Source organism: Octodon degus, unplaced genomic scaffold, assembly GCF_000260255.1.
Source record: "Octodon degus isolate 3935 unplaced genomic scaffold, OctDeg1.0 scaffold00009, whole genome shotgun sequence".
Taxonomy (NCBI): Eukaryota; Metazoa; Chordata; class Mammalia; order Rodentia; family Octodontidae; genus Octodon; species Octodon degus.
The window spans coordinates 6871634-6892098 of NW_004524585.1; the positions used below are offsets into that span (position 1 = coordinate 6871634).

Here is a 20465-nt window from a genome sequence, read left to right on the forward strand (position 1 = left end):
AACCTCTGGCCACCATTTTCCGCCCTGCCAGTGCCCAGCACCAAATTCTTGGGGGAAAACATCTGACATCTGGACATCAAGGTAAGATCCCGATGGGGGTGGCTGAGCTGGAGCAGTTTCCTGTGCTCGGAGCGCGCCCGAACGGCCAGGAGCTCGGGCGTCTCAGGAGTTCCCCGGAGCAAAGCTCAGCTTTGCTCGAAGACGCGTCGGTGCCTGAGGTCCCTGCGGGACCAGCGGTTCCGACAGCCCCATCAAGGCGGGAGGAAGTGCTTGGGGGACCCGGCCTCACTGCCCGGCTGATGCGCGGCTTTTCACTATCAGTGCAACCACCATTAACGGCGCGATCAACTGTTTCTGCTCGAAGAATGCTGAACGGCACCACTCTAGAGGCAGGTGAGTTGTAGACCAGGTTTCTTTTCGTTTTATCTCGTTCTTCTTCTTGGGAGTGCATGATAGCTTCTCTCTCTCTCTCTCTCTCTCTCTCTCTCTCTCTCTCTCTCTCTCTCTCTCTCTCTGTATGTATGTAAAGGCTAACAAGGTTCCAATGCAGAATCTGGCTCAGATTCTTCTGACAGACCAGACTCCTAATACCTGCGTTTGCTTCCTTTTGTCCTTCTCTTGAATGTTTTTGACTTTCCTCAGGATACGGGTCGGGGTCCCGGCGCCAGGCAGAGGTCATGGAGCCACTGAGCCTGCGGCAGCTGCAGGCGCGGGACGCCCTTCCGACCCTCGCGGAGCTGCTGTGGGCGCCTCCTCGCTGGAAACAGTAGGGGACAGGCAGGAAAGACTCCCTTCCTCATCTTCTGGGGTTTGACTGAAAACTGCCTTCACACACATTTGTAGTTGTTCGATCCTAGTCAAGCGCAGCCTTTTCTGCGCATAGTCTCAGAAGAGCCTAGTAGGATTCACTATTTTGGGGGTGGAGGTGGGAGGTGGGCAGTGGCTCATTGGCTCTCAGGCAGATTTCAGAAAAGAGATATTCTAGACCTAGGGGCTGAGCGGTTAGAGACAAGCTCAGGGGGCAAGGAGGGCATGGACTTGAAGGCAGCACGCAGTGGTCGCTGGTTGGCACTGGGCACGCAGGGGGTGTGTGTGGACGTAGAGCTGGTAGATGGACCCGCTGGTCCCCGACCCCAGACCAGCGGAGCCAGCAGCTCTTTAAGGTGCGCAGCTGGGGTGCGGTCCTTGAGTCTCCAAGCAATCGCGCTCCCCTTGCCGTGGATCGGGATGGCTTCCCGAGTGCATCTGAGCTGCACCCATGTGGCTGCACCAGTCTGAATGTGCCCATTTCGGTTTGGAAAAGGTTTGTATGTAGAGCAGTCTGTCTCCACTGTTAACAGAAAGGCACCTCTTGGCGGTCCTCTCTTCTCGGTCCAGCACAGGCCCGACATTCAAAGCCAGTGGCGCCGGGTTGAACTCGCGGTTCCTAGCTCACGAGGCTTTGGCGGTGCCCCTGAAAATGCCAAAAGTTGGACAAGATTTTAAGCGCTGCATCTTTCAGACTCAAAGGGGCACAGGATTATGGCCTCAAAATTCAGGTCTGGTGGAAAGCAAACTTGAGTCACCTATGTCATCAAGAGATTCACATTTGGGAGTTACTCCTAAGTGCCATCTGGTCCCTGGGCAAAGCCACATGACCCTTTACTTTCCTTCTGGAGAGTTTGACTGGGCTTGGGCACTTTTCTCAGGTGTAACTGCCTAGGATAAGGACATCCGATTCTCATTAACCCTAAAGGAAATTCTAGATTCTGGAACTCCACCTAAAATCCTGTGCTCCGCCAGAGTTCAGTCTCTTTCTTGCTTTCTTGAAAGCAGCAACAGTAGCCACAAGGGTTCTAGTGCAGCAGACAGTAAATCAAGCCCAATGGCTTGCATGTGCCCATTGCTTGTAAGGATGCTTTAAATCCAGAGGGGAACCCCTCCCCCACCCTGCCTCCAGCACCTGTCCCACTGAAGGAGCTGGGATTTAGCCCCAGGAGTGCTCCAATCATTATAGAACACTTGCAGGTCTTTCAGCCCCAATCTGGGAGACCAGAACGCTTCCCTTCTAGGTGAAACATGGCAAGGAAACAAAGACACAATCCAGATTTATAGAGCTTAGGGTCCTTTGCGGTTGGGTGTGGGGAGAGGGGAAGCCTGTAAGCAATCCTTCAGGGCTCCAGGGCAGAAAGGTTAGTACACCTTGGGTCACACACCCAGTTCAGTTTGGAAAGCCATCCCCTCACATCTCCTGGGCCTCCTCTTCTGGAGAAACTGAAGGACCAGGACTAAGTAGTGGGGAGCTATCTCCGCAGCACTAGCAAGGACCTCCCAAACCCCAGCAGACCTGGCCCCACACCAGCTTTCTGCAGACTTCCTGCTTTCTCTGAGCAGGAAGAGTCCTGGCAGTTCCCTTCTTTACGGGAAGTAGCAAATCCCAATGGGCACATGGAACTTATAACTGAAGTTTTAGAAGAAAGAAGTCATAACTAAGGATTCAGCTGGGAAGCTGATTGCAGGAGGTTCAGTGCCTGATAGATGATTTAAAACTGTGTGTGGACTAGATGAATGGATGAATGATTAGAAGGCTTACAGCTCTTCTGTACTTTGCTTCCCTGGAGACTCTTCAGAAAGTTCTGCCTTTTCCAAGAGTTGTTTAAGTTTTCCTTTCAGGAAGTATTCAAAGTTTCATCTCTTACATGGAAAAAGTGGTGTTCCTAGATTTAAAAAAAAAAAAAAAAAGCTCTTTATGCTGAGTAGGACCACAATACAACCACCACACTTAATTGTGAATATCTTATTTGACAGTGGGAAAGCACTTAGCACAGAAATGGGACAAAGTGGGCTACGGTTCTGTATTTACACACACACACACACACACACACACACACACACACACACACAGGGCAGCACTGAGAGAGTGAACTGCTGACTCCTGTGCAGGCAATCTGCCCCTTTGTGAGAGGACCTGCTGTCTCTGAAAGGGCTCCGGCCCTCAGCCCCTCCTTAGGGCCCTTCCTGTGTGCACGTGGGTTTGAAAAGCTCATTGATTTCCATCCAAAGGGGCTAATTACATTACTTACAGTAAATAGCCGCCCTGCTGTCAGGTAGGGCTGCCAAAGTGCACGGGGGGTGTCTCCAGCTTAGTTCACTTGATTGGCTTCATTTTTGTGTGAAATTGTGTTTTATGAGCTGTATTCTGGCACCCAGAGGACCTTACAAGTGGCCAGTCTGCAAATAACATTATTTCTGACCCTGAGAAAGAAAAAAAAAAGGGGGGGGAGGGGAAGCACTGGGGTCTTGGGTTTCATAGAAGAGGCAACTCCAGCAGCCTTGGAGGGAGATGCTTTGGGACAGGAAGTCAGGCTGCTACACCACACCAGGGGTGGCCTTCCTATCTTCTTCCCTCCCTTCCTTCCATCTCATCTTCCTTCCTTTTCCCCCTTCCTTCCCCTTCTCATTCTTACGCTTGCTCTTTTCTTTCTGTCTCCCTTCCTTTCCCCTTCCTTCTTTCTTTCCCTAGCTTCTTCTCTCCTTTCATCTCTTTAGATTTGGCTACAGCTCTGCCTGGGGCTCCCCCGGGTGGAGGGAAGCGGGTCTGCCACTGGGAGGCTCCTCTAAAGTTTCCAGGATGTGTCAGGAAGTAAGCCCGAGGTGCTCCTGGGCAAGTTGGCTGGGAGTGGAAGGAATCAAGGAGCAGAGGGCGTTCAGGCTTCCTTTTCTCTTTGGCTAAAGCAGGGTTTATTCCTGTCCTTGCCTCTTGATTCAGGGCCCTACTGGACCTCTAGATGCTTGAATGAATCCACAATATCTGGGTATTGTGGACACTTTTTAAAGGGGCCAGGCAGGGAGGGACTGCCCCAATAGGAATGGAAGGCTATAGGCTATAGAACAATCTCATCTCTTGTGAGGACCAGCTCTGCCATTCTGCTTGTCAGTTCTCACCTTTCTGTCCTGCACAACGAGGCGTCCCTCTCATGCCCTCCTAAGTGTGTGGGGTGCCAAGTTTTACAATTCCCTGTTTTGTGAGGGTAGTGGGAACGGCATGCAGTGGGTCAGTGCCTGGACCTACAGGGGCAGAAGCCAAGTTCATCATGCCGAGTCCCTTCCCCTGTTGATGAGTGTCAAATGTGATGCTAGAATCTCCAGCAGTTTTTTCAAACTTCAGTAATAAGAATAATATTGAATGGGTAAGATCCTGTTGCATAATCACATCTGCAAGAACACATCCTGGTCCCTGCTATCTATTTTTTTTCTAATAAGAAACTCTTTTCACCAAAAGTGTGTCGCAGAAAGGTAGGTGCTCCAAGCCCCTTTTTACTTTAGAGGACACTTGGAGGGTCATAGGCTCTTATTGCAGTGAGGCCAAAAGATGAACTAAATCTTCAGCTGCTTTCAAAAATTGAGTTGAAGACAAGGGATGGGGAAGAAAGGAACAAGCGTTCAGTTCTCCACTTCAGCAAACTCCTTGAATTTCTGCCCAATCATTATACATTTTGAGTGATGAAAAAGTCTACAGGGAGCAAACTAAGTTTGGAGCTGATATTCCGTGTGCTCTGAGCCAGGGTCTGATCTTGAACTGGGATCAAATGGACAAGCTCTCAGCCTCCTGCATCAGGGTGCGGACAATAAGGGCTCCTTTCCCCTTTTAAAACAAAGACTCCTTTTCCCCTTTAAAGCCTGACTGCTGAGAACTCTTGGAAGGATATGTGGGGTGTGTGTGTGTGTGTGTGTGTGCCCCCGCGCGCACGCGTGCACGCCTTGCCAGCACGCACACGGGCGTATTGTGGGGAGGCGAATGCCTCCTCCTCCTGCCTCTCCCCTCCATCCCCCCACCCCTTTGTAATGTTTGTCCCTGCTTGCCCATCACCAGGGGGTTGAGAGGAGTATGACAGGTCTTTGTTGTCTGAATAAAAATCCGTGGCAGCTCCAGGGAGAGAACTCCTCCTACTAAATTATCAAAAATGGGCTGGCTTTAGTCTCTTAACAAATTGGACACAGCTCCGGCAAGGAGCAGTCCCCTACCCAACCCATAGGCACTGCGAACTTGCGAGCAGCCAGGGACCGCTGAAAATAGCACTTCATTTTCTTTCTTTGTGTTCTAAACTATTTTCTTGCTTCACCAGATTTTTGTCTCCCCCCCCTCCACCCCCGCAGTTGTTTTCCATTAGTAAGTCGATCTCTCACCGCAGAAAAGATTCGCGTTCTATCCTTTTCCCCTCCGCCCGTGTTTGTTTTCTACACATCTCCTTCTGGGAACCGCTAAAGCTTTATCCCCTCCTCATCGCTTTTTTTTTTTTTTTTTTTTTTTCTCTCCTTTTCTACACGAGATGTTGCGGCGTGACTGGAGTTCAGACGTGTGCTCTGCCACTAAGCCACATCTCCAGAACTATACAGATTTTTAAGGGTTTTTTTTTTTTTTTTCTCTCCTTTTCTTCCCAAATAGACCTATTTCTGCTCTGTCTGCCTCTTTCTTCTTGGCTTTCTTCCTCTGGCGCTCTGTCCTTGCGCTTCTCCACCTCGCAGCTTTCTGCGGTACCGGTTGCTCCTTCACTCGGATGAGCTGAGAGTCCTGGGCGAGTGTTTATGGAAATAGTGGGGTGTAGAGCAGAAGGCAACTCCTGTCCTTTCCGCCCCCCAGCCATGCTCTTCCACGGGATCTCCGGAGGCCACATCCAGGGCATCATGGAAGAGATGGAGCGCAGATCCAAGACCGAGGCCCGTTTGGCCAAAGGCACTCAGCTCAACGGCCGCGACGCGGTAAGGACCGGCCCCTGCGAGCAGTAGCCCGCCGCCCTGAGCGCTGTTAAATGAGCCTGGATTCCCGGGTCGCCGAGGTTGGGGTTGGCGGGCTATGGGGAAGGTTGCCTGAGGACGTCCGCTGGGTTTTCTCCCTTTTCCACCTAGGTCTGCGCTAAAGCTCCCTTTCTGACTTCCAGCGCCTACGCTCCCCCAACCCCAAGCTAACAATCCTGGGTAACAACTGTTCTCTGACAAGCAGTGTGAGCTAGGGGCCTCCTCTTATGTAAACCTCAAGCTCCCGCTTCCGATCTCTCTAGATTCCGGGTGTATCCTTGGCAGGGATCAGCAGCCCCAAGCGAAAGCTGGGCGCAGGAAATAGGAGGACCCCTTGCAGTCCAGGAGCCTGGGCCAAGCAGGAGCCTGGTGGCCTTAGTCCCTGGCCCCGAGGATGGGATCTTTGGCTGGGACCTAGATCTCACCGGCTCTTTTCCAGTTCTCCAAACGTGTGAGGCTCAGCGTCCCAAACCTAGAGCTTTACAGTCCTGTGCATCCCAATTTTGCCTTTTTAGTTAGCCGGGAGGGGGAAATCAAAGAAAAATTGCGTAGGAGCAGGGGAACTACTCCAAATGCAAGAACTTTCTAACCTTTAAATGAAGTAATCAACCACCACTAGTACTTAAAACAACAAAAGTCACGTCCTCTTACAAAATACACAATCTAAGTGCTTCTCTTTTCCACTTACGAGCCAGAGGGAGAGAACTACCGAAGTCTCCGGAAGTGACCCCAGCCAAACAGTGCTGTGGGACGTAAATGCTCTGGTATCACAAGGGGAACTGGTGCTCAGACTTACCCAGGAGACCACTTCAGCCTGGCTGGTGGTGCCAGATAGCAGAGCGGGTAGATGTACCTTCGTTTGAGACATTAATTCAGTGCATGTATCTAATCCAAGTAAAGAGCAAAACTTTTACTTTGCTAGGCCCGCCAAAATTTCGTGAAAACCTCCAACCCACTTCCAGTAGTTTTGAGGGGAATGTTTAAGGATTAATTTGTTTCCCTTTGTGTGATTTTCCTATTTAAAAATAAAAGGCAACAGCCAAACCCGGGGCTGGGCTCTACAAGGCGAGATTTGCCATCCTCCGTCGCCTTAGTGGGAGCCCGACGGGAGGCTTCATTTTGGCACCACATAAGATGTTTTGGGACCAGGATTTTCCTGTTTATGCTGATGCCTGAGAAAGAGGCACTGTGCTGAGGGGACTGGACAATGGTCCATCTTTCAGACCAGCCACTTTGCACCCTTTCTCATGAGGCAAGAAACCAACAGCCCTGAAAATTAGTGAACAGAAGGATCTGCTACTTATATCCCAACCAAAACAGTGCCGACCAACTTATGAGCACTGATAGAGTACTTTCCTGGATTTGTACTTTGTCGCAACCTGAACAAAACTAAAGAAAGAATTCTAGGTTTTTGTACAAGCATTTTTGACTTAGTTCAGATTTCCTTTCCACTTCCCCATAACAGTATGTTATTTTATTTTATGTATTTTTGCAGCCACAAAGTTCAGTTTGTAAGTATTCTATTTTGGGGAACACCTACCAAACTCTTGCCAAGAAGCGCTCAGTCTTTCTGGAGCAAAGGCCAGGACAGTTGAGAGGTCCTTAGGTCCATAGTGCCTGAAGGATGCAAAGGCGGGCTCGAGAGAGACACCGAAGGAAAGGACGAAGCGGCAACGGGAGAGACTGCAAGGGTTTACTAACGATGTTTGCTTTTGCGCGGTGGCTGCGCCCCTTGGCCAGTCCCCTTGCGTGCTGGGCTCTCACTGCTGTGCCGCAACCCGCTCTCCTTAGCCCTGCATTTGCTTGCCTTGCAGGGGATGCCCCCGCTGAGTCCGGAGAAGCCCGCTCTGTGCGCGGGGTGCGGGGGCAAGATCTCGGACAGGTACTACTTGCTAGCTGTGGACAAGCAGTGGCACCTGAGGTGCCTGAAGTGCTGTGAATGTAAGCTGGCGCTCGAGTCTGAGCTCACCTGCTTCGCCAAGGACGGTAGCATTTACTGCAAGGAGGATTACTACAGGTAAGTTCTCCCTGTGCAGCGCTCCTCACGCCAGGACGCAGGGCACCACGGCTAGCGACCGTTAAGTCCCCTCTTAGCACCCCACCTTTTGGGGATGGTTGTCTTTTCTGAGACGGGGAAGTTCACTGTTTGTCTGCAGGCCATAGTGGCTCCACCTCCCACCCTAGGAAGAGAGTGGGGCATCCAAGGTACAGAGCGCTCTCAGACCCTTAGACAAATTATGAAAAAAGTCTGTGAATCTGAGGTAGAGTGAACTAACTGCAGCTGGAGACTTGAATTAAGTTGCCTCCTCGCCTCCCCCGCTTATTGCGAACTGAGCAGTTTAGGAGTTTGGGAACCGAACTGGTGGCCCCGGCAGCAGCGAGTGCATGGGTTGGGAAACCGCTGACCTCATCAGTGGCAGTGACAAGGAGTAAAAACGCAACTGCCTGAACCCAAGTCTCTCAGTTCAGGGTTCCCTTTACTGTTAGTTTGAACCCGACTACAGAGAAAACAACTACAGTAGTGTTTGTTGGTACTTCTGGATTGGACAGACATAACCATGTACAGGTGATCTCACTCCACTCTAAATGGATGCAAGAGAAGTGGTGGAAGAAGAATATGTTTTCCTCCACAATACTGCCCTTACCCAAGTTTGTCTGTTTTGAGGCCCAGCTCTTAAGGGATATCTTCCTTCATAGAATACTGTGTAGTAGAGGAAACTGTTCACGTTGGCATTACAATTTAATGTTTTCAGTAGCGCTGTGAAATAGATACCGTGGGGGAGGTTTCATGAAATATTTTTGTAGAGAAAGAAATAGAAGCTCGGCAACCAATTCTTTCTTTACTGTGAGGATATTTACCCAGGTGCTGTAGAAAACGAAGAGGTTAAATGAACAAATAAAACTAATGTCCAAAGTGGGCCCCCATATCTCAACCTTCTGGAGAGCCTGGGTACTGCTCTGGTGGGAGATGACCTTCCTTGTATTGACCAGAGCCCTGACTCTTCGGTTTCCTTCCAGAAGGTTCTCTGTGCAGAGATGTGCCCGCTGCCACCTTGGCATTTCTGCCTCTGAGATGGTCATGCGCGCCCGAGACTCTGTCTACCACCTGAGCTGCTTCACCTGCTCCACCTGCAACAAGACTTTGACCACGGGCGATCATTTCGGCATGAAGGACAGCCTGGTGTACTGCCGCGTCCACTTCGAGACACTCTTGCAAGGAGAGTATCCACCGCAGCTGAGCTACACCGAGCTGGCAGCCAAGACTGGCAGCTTGGCCCTTCCTTACTTCAACGGCACCGGCACAGTGCAGAAAGGGCGGCCCCGGAAGCGGAAGAGCCCGGCGCTGGGAGTGGACATCGTCAATTACAACTCAGGTGGGTCCCTGCCCCTACCCACCCGGTGCCCAAGGAGGCTTGAGTCCCTTGCCTGTCCAAGGTCTGCTGCAAGAGGATGCTCTGTCCAACACGCCTGCCTCTGTTCTCACTCTCCTCAGTGTGAAGAAAGAAGGAAGAGGGGCCGAAACAGGGAAAGAGGCCACACTTCACTGAGGTTATGGCAAGAAACACATTCAAAACCATCCGGCTGTAGTGACTTCCCCCAAACAGGCAGAGCCAAAGCCTGGTTGCCCATTAGTTAATGAGCCCATTAGTTTCTGGCTCCCAGTTGGAGCAAAACAGCCCCAGGCCAGTTCCTTTGTGGAAGCCAAATTATAGATCCAGGAGGAGTTTTCCTAAATACTGGAGGGGGGAGGGGCTTCAGAGCCCAACCCTAGTCTGTCTAGAGGGGCAGAGGCTATACTCACCAGCCCGAATTTAATCAGCAACATAGTTGGCAGAAGTGTTGAAAACCTGAATCCCTGATCTTGGCAAAAAGCACTGGTAGGGGCAGGGATCTCTCCACTGCTGAGCTGGCCTGTGTCTCTGGAAGGTCAGGCTTTCATTCAGCCCACTTGTACCCATATGACAGAGCATCCAGACATCCAGACCCTGGCCAGTCTACAGAGACTCCAAGCCTGGAGTCTAAGCTTCCTCAGTGGGATCTCATGCTGCTCTTTTGTCTTCCAATAGCCTTCGTTTGATTAAAAACAGAATTCAGGGAGTAGCCTGAGAGTACACTTCCTTCCCAATCTGTTTCACACCCATACATCAATTTCCATTGTTTGGTGGCCCGGTCCCATTTCCCATTTCCCAGGTAAGGATGTTGACAGGCCCTGGGGACCATAGCCTTCCTCTAAGGCAGAAGCTCTTCTAGTGAGTCCCAGCCCATGGGAAAAGAGTAAAAAGTCCTCACTAACTTTGGAGAGCATAAGGACTTGATTGCTCCAATTCCACATGCTCTGGCCAAGACCTGTCTGAGAATCTCAGTAAGTAAGAGACTGAGGCCAGGGAGACCATTCTATGGGAAGGAACCTTGGGGAGCACATTATTTTGGCAACTCTACTTTCATCCCCATGAGCTCCCTAGATACACTGGCAAATTTGTGTGTCTTAGAGCATACATTGTGCCTATTTTTCTCTTTCTGTTCCTAGTGCCTGGCATGGTGCATGATGTTGTTGTTGCATGACAAAGGAACAATGCTTGGCCAGTTAAAGATCCACCTAAGGTCACACAGCCAATATAAATGGAGGGGAGAGCTTTCCAGGCAAGGCTGTAGGATTCGAAAGCACTTCCCAGCCCTCTCCCTAGGTTTCCTCCCTTCTGAATCAGATGCATTAATTCTGGACAATCAAAGCAGGTAGCATTTCAGAGAGTGGGGACACAGAACCCAGAAAAGCTGTATTTGTTCTGAGCAGGTTCATGCTAGGGTAGCCTGGATGAAGAGGAAAGAGTGGACCGGCTCCACATAGCGCCCACTAGCATCAGTTGGTGTGAGGGCAGTAGGCACAATTTTGGGCTTTTCCAACCCTGGGCAGAGGCAGCCACAGCAGGCAGCATTGCCTTTTCCTTTCTCCCTGGCCCCTGCTGTGCTGGGGCAGTGGCTTCGTTAGGGGCCACTTTGTGTAGCGCACTTACTTCATCTCCTTTGATGCAAGTTCCCCAGGGCAGGACAGGCAGGATACTAATTGTTCTTTATTAATAGAAGATGACATTGGAATGTCAAGCCACTCACCAGGCCTTAATGCCAGAGAGAGGGAGAGAGGGAGAGAGGGAGAGAGGGAGAGAGAGAGAGAGAGAGAGAGAGAGACAAGAAGAGGAGAGGAGAGAGAGAGAGATGAGATGAGATGAAAGAGAGAGAAAGACAGAGAGAGAAATATGAATGAGAACCTTACCTAGGGTCCTAGAGGACTCTAGAGAGAGAGGATCTCAGTCTCATAAAAGTTCAGAAGGGTGGAGGTTTCTAGTTAACTGCAGGCAAGTCAGGCTTTTTGCTGTTTATTTAATCTAATTAGCTGAATTTGATTTTTGCCTCGGATCTTATTTTGTGTTACTAAGATCCAAGGGGCTTTAGAAACAATAAAATTCAGCTTCTCTTAACTTCTCAGAAGAGAACTAGAGTACAAATTTCTGTCTTAAAAAAAATGAAGATCTCTTCCTGAACCACTTTAAACCTTTACTGTGCAAATCAGTGCTGCCACAAGTAGGTGAGCAAGTTGGTGTCTTGCTCAGGTGGAGGGCAGCTGCCTGGGGCTGCCTCACTGAAGAGCCCGTGCCCCACTCATTGCCCTCTTAATGAATGTTCACTCCATCCTTTCTGGACTTTTACCAGAGATAAAAACAAGTAGAATATATTTCTTTAATGTTAGGCAAAAATAATCTAGAACAATTGAGTCACCAGATACCAACCCCACCTCATTTTAACAGTGTTATAAATCTACTGTCAGTTTATTGCAAAACTAGGGAAATCCTTCATCAAGTTAAAAACATATTAAATGACAGAAACTAAAATGGGCTCTTTTTCATTGTTTCAACTAACTATTTTAGGCTTTCTTGGGTTTTACAATGCCATTTCTGTTTAAATGTAAACTCATAAAGGCTACCATTGATGCGAAACAAAATATACTTTTACATAGCGATATGTTTTCAACAATGTGCATACAAAAGAAGTCTATAATTCAAAGGGTCTAAGAGATGTGAAAATTGACAGCGTACAGTTGTTCTCTGAAATAAGGCAAATGCTGTTCACGTGAATGTTTCTAATTTAGTTTATGCCTCTGTGCATATTAAGCAAGTATTTTAGAAAAAAGACATGGAATGTTTGTCTGGAATACTGGATTGAAATAAAGCTGCACAGGGTGAGAAGATGTAGTCTAAGATAGAGAAATTATGTTGGCAATAATTAAGAGACTCACTTTTTGCCACTTCTCAAAAGCTTCCCTTAGGTTCTTTCTACCCAACTAGTAAGTGCCCAGTTGTTAAATTAGCCTGGCACTGACCCCTAGTGGTCTCTCTGAAATCATTTAATTCTCAGAAGGTTACAAACCTTTAGAAAGAAACTCCTTTCCGTAGAGGACTATCTATAAGTGACTAAAAATAAATCTTCCTTATCTTTTCATTAATTTACATAATGTCACATGTATGCTTATGGTGGAAGTTTGAGACAATTTAAAAAGTTACTAGATTCCTTAATTCAGGAGGGAAATACCTCTAAAGCTTTAGAAATTCTGGATCATGGGGAAACAATCATTTGCAAGTTTATTTAATGCATTTATAGCAAAACCCATATAATTTAGAATGGTGAATTGAATTACTTGGTGGAAGAAATATATTTCTCTATATAGTAGTATAGTATAAATGATAACATAGTCACATGAAATTTGTATACATTAATATCTGTTTAGTGAAGATCTGATGATCTTTTATACATTGAATTATGTATTTTAGGTAGAAAGGGGCCCTCTAATTCTACTTAAGGCACTAAAACCCTAAGTTTTAAATCACAAACAATTGGTAGAGTACATACTCATGAACGAAATTCATCAAATCTTACTGCACTTACTTTACATAAAATTCACTTTAAAGACCAATGATTACACAGTTTGGGAATCATATTAATTTTTAAGAAATATCACGGTAGGGCAGACAGAAGGGGTAACAGCATTATTTAAATGCTGGGTTCAGGCCTTGGCCTTCAGTGTAATATACTCAATTTGACGTGTTGTTCAGGAACGTTACTCCCATATGATAGGAATGAAATCTTATTTGAAGAAGCCTTCATGACCCACATGTGCCTCTTTGACCATTTTGTTGTGAGCACATTTATATTCTCCGTGTGAAATATGGCTCAGTTTACCAGAAATAAGTATAGTTTTATAGTTGGCATGAGATGCTGCTTCATCCATTTGAGAATATGAAAGTACAATTCTGTAGACTATTTGAACTGGACATATTCCCACTGGGCTGAAATGGAATAAAATGTAAAGCATATTCTTTCTGTTATCTCTGGGTATATGTTACTATTTCGGGTGTGAGAAAAAAAGCTTTTGTTTGAATGTACTTATCTAGCTGGATTGCATTTCAATTGGGTTTGATGTTACATTAATATTCACCTGTAATTTTGATGAACAAAGGACTTAAAATCTTGAATGAATGCTTCTTGCATTTCTGGCTCTGTGCTTGACTCAGGGAACCCAAATGTAATATGATAGAGATTTTTTTCTCTCATAAAACTCACCTGCTCTTTGCCAAATATATGTCTTCCCACTGAGGCATCTTATAAAAATATAAACCAAGGAACATTAGTTCATTTCTTATTATATTATGGGGAATTTCTTCTGAAATGAATTTTGTATGCAGCTAATTTCTTGGTTGATGACTATAAAATGTCTCTATACCTGTACATACATTGATTTGCTAGAGAGTTTAAAAAGGTAATTCTAAGCAGACCATAGCAGACAGTTAACACTTTATTGAGCAAAATGGGAGGGCCACTGTGGAGACGCAGCATTCTTCTTTCAGTATTCAAGTTCCTCCCCCCATGAATGACATGATAAATTTGATTTAAAATAATACACTGAAAGGGAAAGTGACCAGTTACAAATATGCATCAGGTAAACATAAAACATACAGGTTTAAAAAAACATGCCCATGAATTTGCAAAGTTGGTGGAATCAGTAAGTAGTGAAATGTTCTCATTTTGTAGCCATAGTTCCTATCGGAACCAGTAGGTTGGGGAAGTGACCATTTAAGTGTACAGCTTTATCCTAGGGATGATGGCTTTTTAGCTGGTTTCAAATGCTGATTTGTTTTGCCCTCGTTGACAAGGAGGGCGATGGAAGAGGAGAGAAGATGCAGTCATCTCGGCCAGATTAGCCAGGGGCGCAGCTCACAGTCCACTCATATGCATTCAGGGGAAAAGGGGCCGAGATCTGAGCCCATGGATAAGCACCATGAGCATCTCTCAGCTGCGAGGGGTGTGGAACACTTCAGGCATGATCCAAGATAGAAGAAGGCAGGGCTTATTCTTTGTTTTTCTTTTTTTCTTTCTTTCTTTCTTTCTTTCTTTCTTTCTTTCTTTCTTTCTTTCTTTTTTTTTGTGGTGGAACCGGAATTGAACTCAGGCCCTTGTGCTTGCCAGGGAAGCACATATTCCACTGAGCCATCTCCCTGGCCCAGGGCTTATTCTCATCAGAAATATTTATTAGAATAACTCCAAGGGAAAAAAATTTTCTTCCCGTATAACCCTATGCTAACCCATTGTATTTAAAAAGGGCTTTTATTTAAAAGCCCTGAAATATATTTTTATGCTTTCCTATGAAATTGGACAATGTTTCTCATATGTCACTCTTTTCTAGCCCTTTCTAAACTTCTTCCTGATCATAGAAGCTCTAAGAATGTGAGAAAATGCTAAAAATTGGAAATGATGTACACTGCCTTACAGTTGGTGGGTTCTCACAAATTTCAGGGTTGAGAGCTCCAATACTTGTTTGACACATCCTACATGATGAACAGCAATGCCTTCAGACAGGCGTCTTCCAGAAACACAAACACAACATAGTCTTAAAATAGTGTACGAATGCGGGCATGGGTGGTTGACATACATAAGTATTTGAGGAAAGGATTTCTTTCTTTTCTCTTGGACGTCACTCTCATTCCCACTTCCTGTTTAGGATTTATGAACTTTCGCAACACTTTCTACCAAACAGAAATATCTAATATCTTTCTATTGTGCAAATATCTAATATCTTTCTATTTCTTTAAGCAAACAGAAATATCTAATATCTTTCTATTGTGCACCTCCAGTTGTGTCTACATTAACTGACATGTTTGCCTGACTCTGGCAATGCACTCCTTTTTGTCTATGAACTGATCATAATTGGGATGACAGTCTTTTTCTCAGTCGCTTTATTATCATAGCAGAACCATGCAGCCCGCTATCATTTCAGTTCAGGCAGGAATCTCTACTGAGCAGTTGTTTGTTCCCTGTTACTGCAACAGGTTGTAATGAGAATGAGGCAGACCACTTGGACCGGGACCAGCAGCCTTATCCACCCTCCCAGAAGACCAAGCGCATGCGAACTTCCTTCAAGCACCATCAGCTCCGGACCATGAAATCCTACTTTGCCATCAATCACAACCCAGATGCCAAGGACCTCAAGCAGCTTGCTCAGAAAACAGGCCTGACCAAAAGAGTTCTGCAGGTAAGATGCCTCTTCATTGGCTATACATACATTTCCCTTCCCCTTGCCAGTGAACAGTTCTCTTCCCTATCAGTTTGGTATGAATATTTCTTGCTCTGCAACTTGTTCATTTATCTTAGTTATCTCCATAGAGGGTATGCTGAGATTCTGCAAGGGCTTGCTGAAGGGTGCTCAGAGAGAGAGAGAGAGAGAGAGAGAGAGAGAGAGAGAGAGAGAGAGAGAGACAGACCGACCCAGGGTCTTATAAGTTATAGCCTCGTTTCCCTACAGATGGGGAGAGGTTCTCCAAAGCAAGCACAGCTTGCCTCACTGCTGTGCAAATTCAAGTGATGTTATTTGCACAAGTCCTACCTCTAGAGATTTCTGGGCACAGTCGGCTCAGGGCACCAGGACGTGAGGTATCTGCTGGCGCTGTCCTACTTCAGCATGCTCTGGGCAGCCTCACCCAGATGTGATCTTCCACATTTAGAGTTTCTTCTCCCCTCAACTCTTGAAAAGCCCAAAATATAGTTAGCATCACAGCAACCAATTGGAGGAAGCATTTTTTCAATTTTAGCAAATCATCATAATTAAAGACTGGAGGTTCTGTCCAAATGCCTCCCCGAATTCATCATGGTAAGGCTATACAACTGTGAAATATAGTGACTTGCTGCAACCAGCTGGGATCAAATTACAGCTATTTTACATTTCGCTAGGTCTTCTCTGGCTGTCTTGAGTCTGTGGCCTGCAAGGACTTACTCACTCTTGTAGCTTAAGCCGTTTCAATGATGTTCACATCATTTAAGTGGTTTTTACTTTGTAATACTTTTAGTGGCCCTGCATCTCTCATTCCCAAGAGACAACTATTGTGGAATCTGGGTGTATCTCCCCCCTTTATCTCTGAGCCTGTATTTCTTTGGTACCTCCAGTTAAGCATCAGTTGTCCCAAGTGGCACTTGGTAATGCTTATGTGATGACCTTGCAAATAGGCTGGGGGGAGTATGTGCAGCTGATAAAGAATACATCTGTAGTTTTACTAGAATTACTATGTTTTCAAAGAAAGGGGGGTGGGAAATACCAACGCTTTCCCTCCGAAGGACAATAGGCAATTATATTTAAAAGGAGAAATATTTCAAAAAAAAAAAAAAAAAAGAGGACATAGAAAAAAAAAGAAAAGAAACAAAGAAAGAAAGAAAACAATATCTAAAAGTAAACATCGGTAAAGAAATCAATTGGGATTGGTTTGCAGGTTTGGTTCCAAAACGCACGAGCCAAATTCAGAAGGAACCTTTTGCGGCAGGAGAATGGGGGTGTTGATAAAGCCGATGGCGCGTCGCTTCCGGCCCCGCCCTCAGCAGACAGCGGAGCTCTCACACCACCCGGCACTGCGACCACTTTAACAGACCTGACCAATCCCACTATCACTGTAGTGACATCTGTGACCTCTAACATGGACAGCCACGAATCCGGAAGCCCCTCACAAACTACCTTAACGAACCTTTTCTAACATTGGTTTATTATTATTTTTTTACACTCTTCCTCTTCTTTTTATTATTATTCTAATTATTCTTATTTTATTATTTACAAGACTTTTTTTTTTTTCCCTTCTAACCCATAAACTATTTGGGGAATAAACAGAACAGCTTGGTGTGTAGCATCCCGCTTGGCAAATGGGTTTACAGCTCTGTCTCCTGTGAGAAACAGTTTGTCTACAAAGTGTATTTGGATTTTTTTTTTTTTCTTTAATTAGGTCTCTTAGTTGGTGACAGGAGTTTTTGAATCATTCTAATAAGTGCCTCTTAAAATTGTATGTTACTTATTTCCAGAATCTCGAAGAAAAAAAAAAAAAAAAAGAGTGGTATAATCACAAGCAAGTAATCGTAATTCTGCCTAAGTGATTAGAACAATGAATCAGATAATTGATTAGCTAATTTTAAAATCTTGTAACTGTATGTATGATTATGGAACTTTGAAAATTTCACAGCTAAAAAGTTTTGAAACTTAAGCAAAAGTACTGAGTGTTCCTATTTGTTACCTGAACTGTTAATTCAAATGAAGAATGTGATTTAACAAAGACATTAGTGCTAGTAATTTTAAATAATGATGATTAATTAGATGGGAAATCTAGTCCAAAATGTGGCTTTTCCTTCTTTTAGGGATGACGGTCCCCATTTTTTTACTTAGTTATTTCCTTTTCAATATTTAAAAAGATCAAACTCCCTGTGTATCATCAGAATTTATAGCTCTATACTTTGATCTCCAAAAGCTAAAAAAGAAAACAAACAGAAAAACACCTAACAAACAACAACAAACCTACAAAGGTCTGAGACGCCTTTCCACTTTACTTTTATTCCTAGGGAAAATGGAAATAAGCAAAATATAATTTTTTAAGAAGTCAAAAAATTTGGTATGCTTTAATAAAATTAATTGGCTTCAGCTGTGCCATGATATTGTATCTGACATTCTATATGAATAATTTTTAAAAAAAGATTTAAAGTAACACCAACAGTTATAATTCTTTGGCTTTGTTTTGTTTTATTTTATTTTTGGTATATGTTGATATATATATATATATATATATATATATATATAAAGTTTTCTGACATTAGAGATTTGAAATTAGTTGTAAAGTAGATAAACTCAGAGGCCTGGTGGATGCTGATCTGAATATATTTCCTAGTTTACAGTAGCATTTTTTTCTTTTTAATTTAAGGTAAAATCTTAATGGTCTGGGCAGTGGTGAATGTTCATCTATATGCTTCTGTTGTAGTTAAATACCAATTAGATTGTGGATCCTAAAAAAATAAAAATAAAAAAGAAGTCAAGATATATGTCTTGCTTTAGTGGATTGTTAAGAATAACTTTGCACATATTCTCCACTTTTTTGGACACCTTAAATCTCCTCTGGTGGTCTAGGTGGCTATTTAATAGATTTTAAAGGTATCCTCTGGCTGTATAAAGGTGTGGTTACATATTGACAGTTCACTGCCCACATTAAAGTGCATTATTGTAACTTTTGCTCAGGGTCTTTAGAAAATTAGCACAGAAAGTAGCTTATTTTTAAAAAAAGATGATGGAAGATAAGTTAACACTGTAACAGAAGAAAGGTGTGATTGCCATTATATATTTAGCAAGTGTGGTTATCATCTTATATGGAGCTTAAATCTTGACTTTTCATATTTCTATTACATTTTGGGCATTTACCACTAACCAGACCAAACAACCTTGGTAAGGCTGAGATCTTATTAATACACTTTTACAGGTAAAATATTGATACTTATAAATTTTGTTCTTTGACAGAACAATATATGGTACTATAGATCTACTTTATTAAGTAGACTCATTATAACTCAGTTCTCCTATGTGCCTTATGATATAACTTGGAAGTAAGTTTGTGAAGAATCAGGATAATATGTGTTGTTTGTTAAATTAACTGTTTTAAGCCCTTTTGCCACCTCACTAGTTTTGTACTGTTTTACCTCTTATTTCTGAAACTCTTTTTATGGTGTATCCTGTTAGAGGGGACAAACATGTCATAGAAAGCAGTTGTGCACTCTTTCAAATATAGTTGATAAATTCAATAATCTTATATATTGAGCTTCGTGTTTATAGTACAGTAAGTGGTCTAGCAAAATTGTCCATGTTTCTTTGTTTATTGAGAAATGCATTGTATAGAAACTATTTCCCCTAAATATTTATGGACCAAACAATTGTGATATATCCTATTAAATTTGTGTGAATAAACCATTTTGAATCTGAGGAGTTTTATTTCCCATCAGTTTTCTTTAAATTTGACTGGCTTTAGTGTCTTTTTGCTATCTATATGTAAAAGCTATTAAAATGGTAGTATAATTTTTAGTGTTCCAACATACAATAGTAGATTTCCAATTTTGATTTCCAGACTTCTGAGTCATATGAATTACACACACCATTGCATATGCAATGTCATCCCACCTAGAATTACCTTTAAATATGTTTGCTTATAATAAAAGTAATGCCCCACCAATTTGACTCCAATTTTCAGAATAAAAAATAAATTTAGCAGATAAAGTAATTGCATGAAAAGAAACCTTAAATATGATGAAGAGGTAATGTTAGGTCTATTGAGCAAAAATGAATATTTGTAAGTCTAAATAGAAATTGCAGACCCCTAAAAGCCAAGTTGCTCTGTAGTTAATAAATTGTCACTATGATTTTTTTCAGGGAGAACAAATCTTGGGGCATTACAGCCAAACATCCCGACGTTTGAAAATTCCCTAAAGTATTAAAAGAAGGGGAAAAGTTTGATCGGAAATCCACTGCAGTGAAGACAAAGACACTATTAGGTTATGATAATCATACATTTAAAAATTTATTGAGCCAAAAAACAAAAAAAACGATAGAGAGAGAGAGTGAGACTTAAATGTCATTTATTGAATGTTAACAAAACTTCTGTTTCTTTATGATGTCTAACACAAATGAAGGCTTAAAACTATGTGATTTTTAAAAAATTAGATAAACTATGTATAAAGCAGAGCAACCTGGCAGTAATAGGCCCACTCCATATTTGGAGAAGACTATTACTGAAAAAAAAAAAAATCCCACACATTTGTCAAGCACAATAGTTGTAAAATAAAGTCCAGAAACATTCATTTCACCTGCTTGCTAATGTGTATTAGTCCTATCTGTTAATGGCATTTTCCAGTTGTAAATTCAAAGAGAAGCTATCACTCATTTAAGAGTATAGGGATCAAAACGCAGTAATTTTAGTATTATCGTTTATTCTTTTTAAACAGAAGTCTCTGCATGCACTTTTTCATCTGTCACCTCTAGTGTACATCCCTGTAATGATGACTTATCTTTGCTGTTTCTTGTATGATAGCTTTCATTAATAAACATTTTATTTGATTCAAAAATAGTTAACTTTATGTTAAACACACACTGTTGAAATTAATTTTGAACACTATCTTAAACAGGCCGCACTCTACACCTACAACTTGTTATACTTAGAAAAGAATTCACACCATACAATGAGGTGAAGTTGTGGTAGTCTAGGATGAGATTACTTGGGTTTTCATTTTCATGGCTTATTTTTTATATTTAGTTGATACGCAAGAAATAAAACTGTAAACCCAAATTACAACAAAAATAAACC

At 43.7% G+C, this 20465-nt stretch overlaps 1 protein-coding gene across 4 annotated transcripts; it reads left to right on the top strand.

The window, feature by feature from the left end:
- Positions 1-329: 329 nt before the first annotated feature.
- Positions 330-20227, top strand: Lhx9 (LIM homeobox 9). Of its 4 annotated transcripts, none has more exons than XM_004625312.1 (6): positions 330-393; positions 5621-5739; positions 7590-7792; positions 8794-9149; positions 15150-15352; positions 19535-20227. In XM_004625312.1, the coding sequence occupies exons 1-6, from the start codon at positions 366-368 to the stop codon at positions 19589-19591; spliced, it is 966 nt and encodes a 321-aa protein (XP_004625369.1). In that variant the 5' UTR covers positions 330-365; the 3' UTR covers positions 19592-20227. The 4 variants fall into 4 exon arrangements, with proteins under 4 accessions (XP_004625369.1, XP_004625367.1, XP_004625366.1 ...); XM_004625310.1 differs by lacking the exon at positions 19535-20227 and adding an exon at positions 16581-16838; XM_004625309.1 differs by lacking the exons at positions 330-393; positions 19535-20227 and adding an exon at positions 16581-17564 and having other exon boundaries at positions 5525-5739.
- Positions 20228-20465: the final 238 nt, after the last annotated feature.

Bases quoted from the DNA above. Each gene is read 5' to 3' on its own strand.
- Lhx9 (XM_004625309.1), top strand. From the start codon at position 5,566: ATGGAAATAGTGGGGTGTAGAGCAGAAGGCAACTCCTGTCCTTTCCGC. The intron at 9,150-15,149 runs GTGGGTCCCTGC...TTACTGCAACAG, and splicing joins CATCGTCAATTACAACTCAG to GTTGTAATGAGAATGAGGCA. The intron at 15,353-16,580 runs GTAAGATGCCTC...ATTGGTTTGCAG, and splicing joins TGACCAAAAGAGTTCTGCAG to GTTTGGTTCCAAAACGCACG.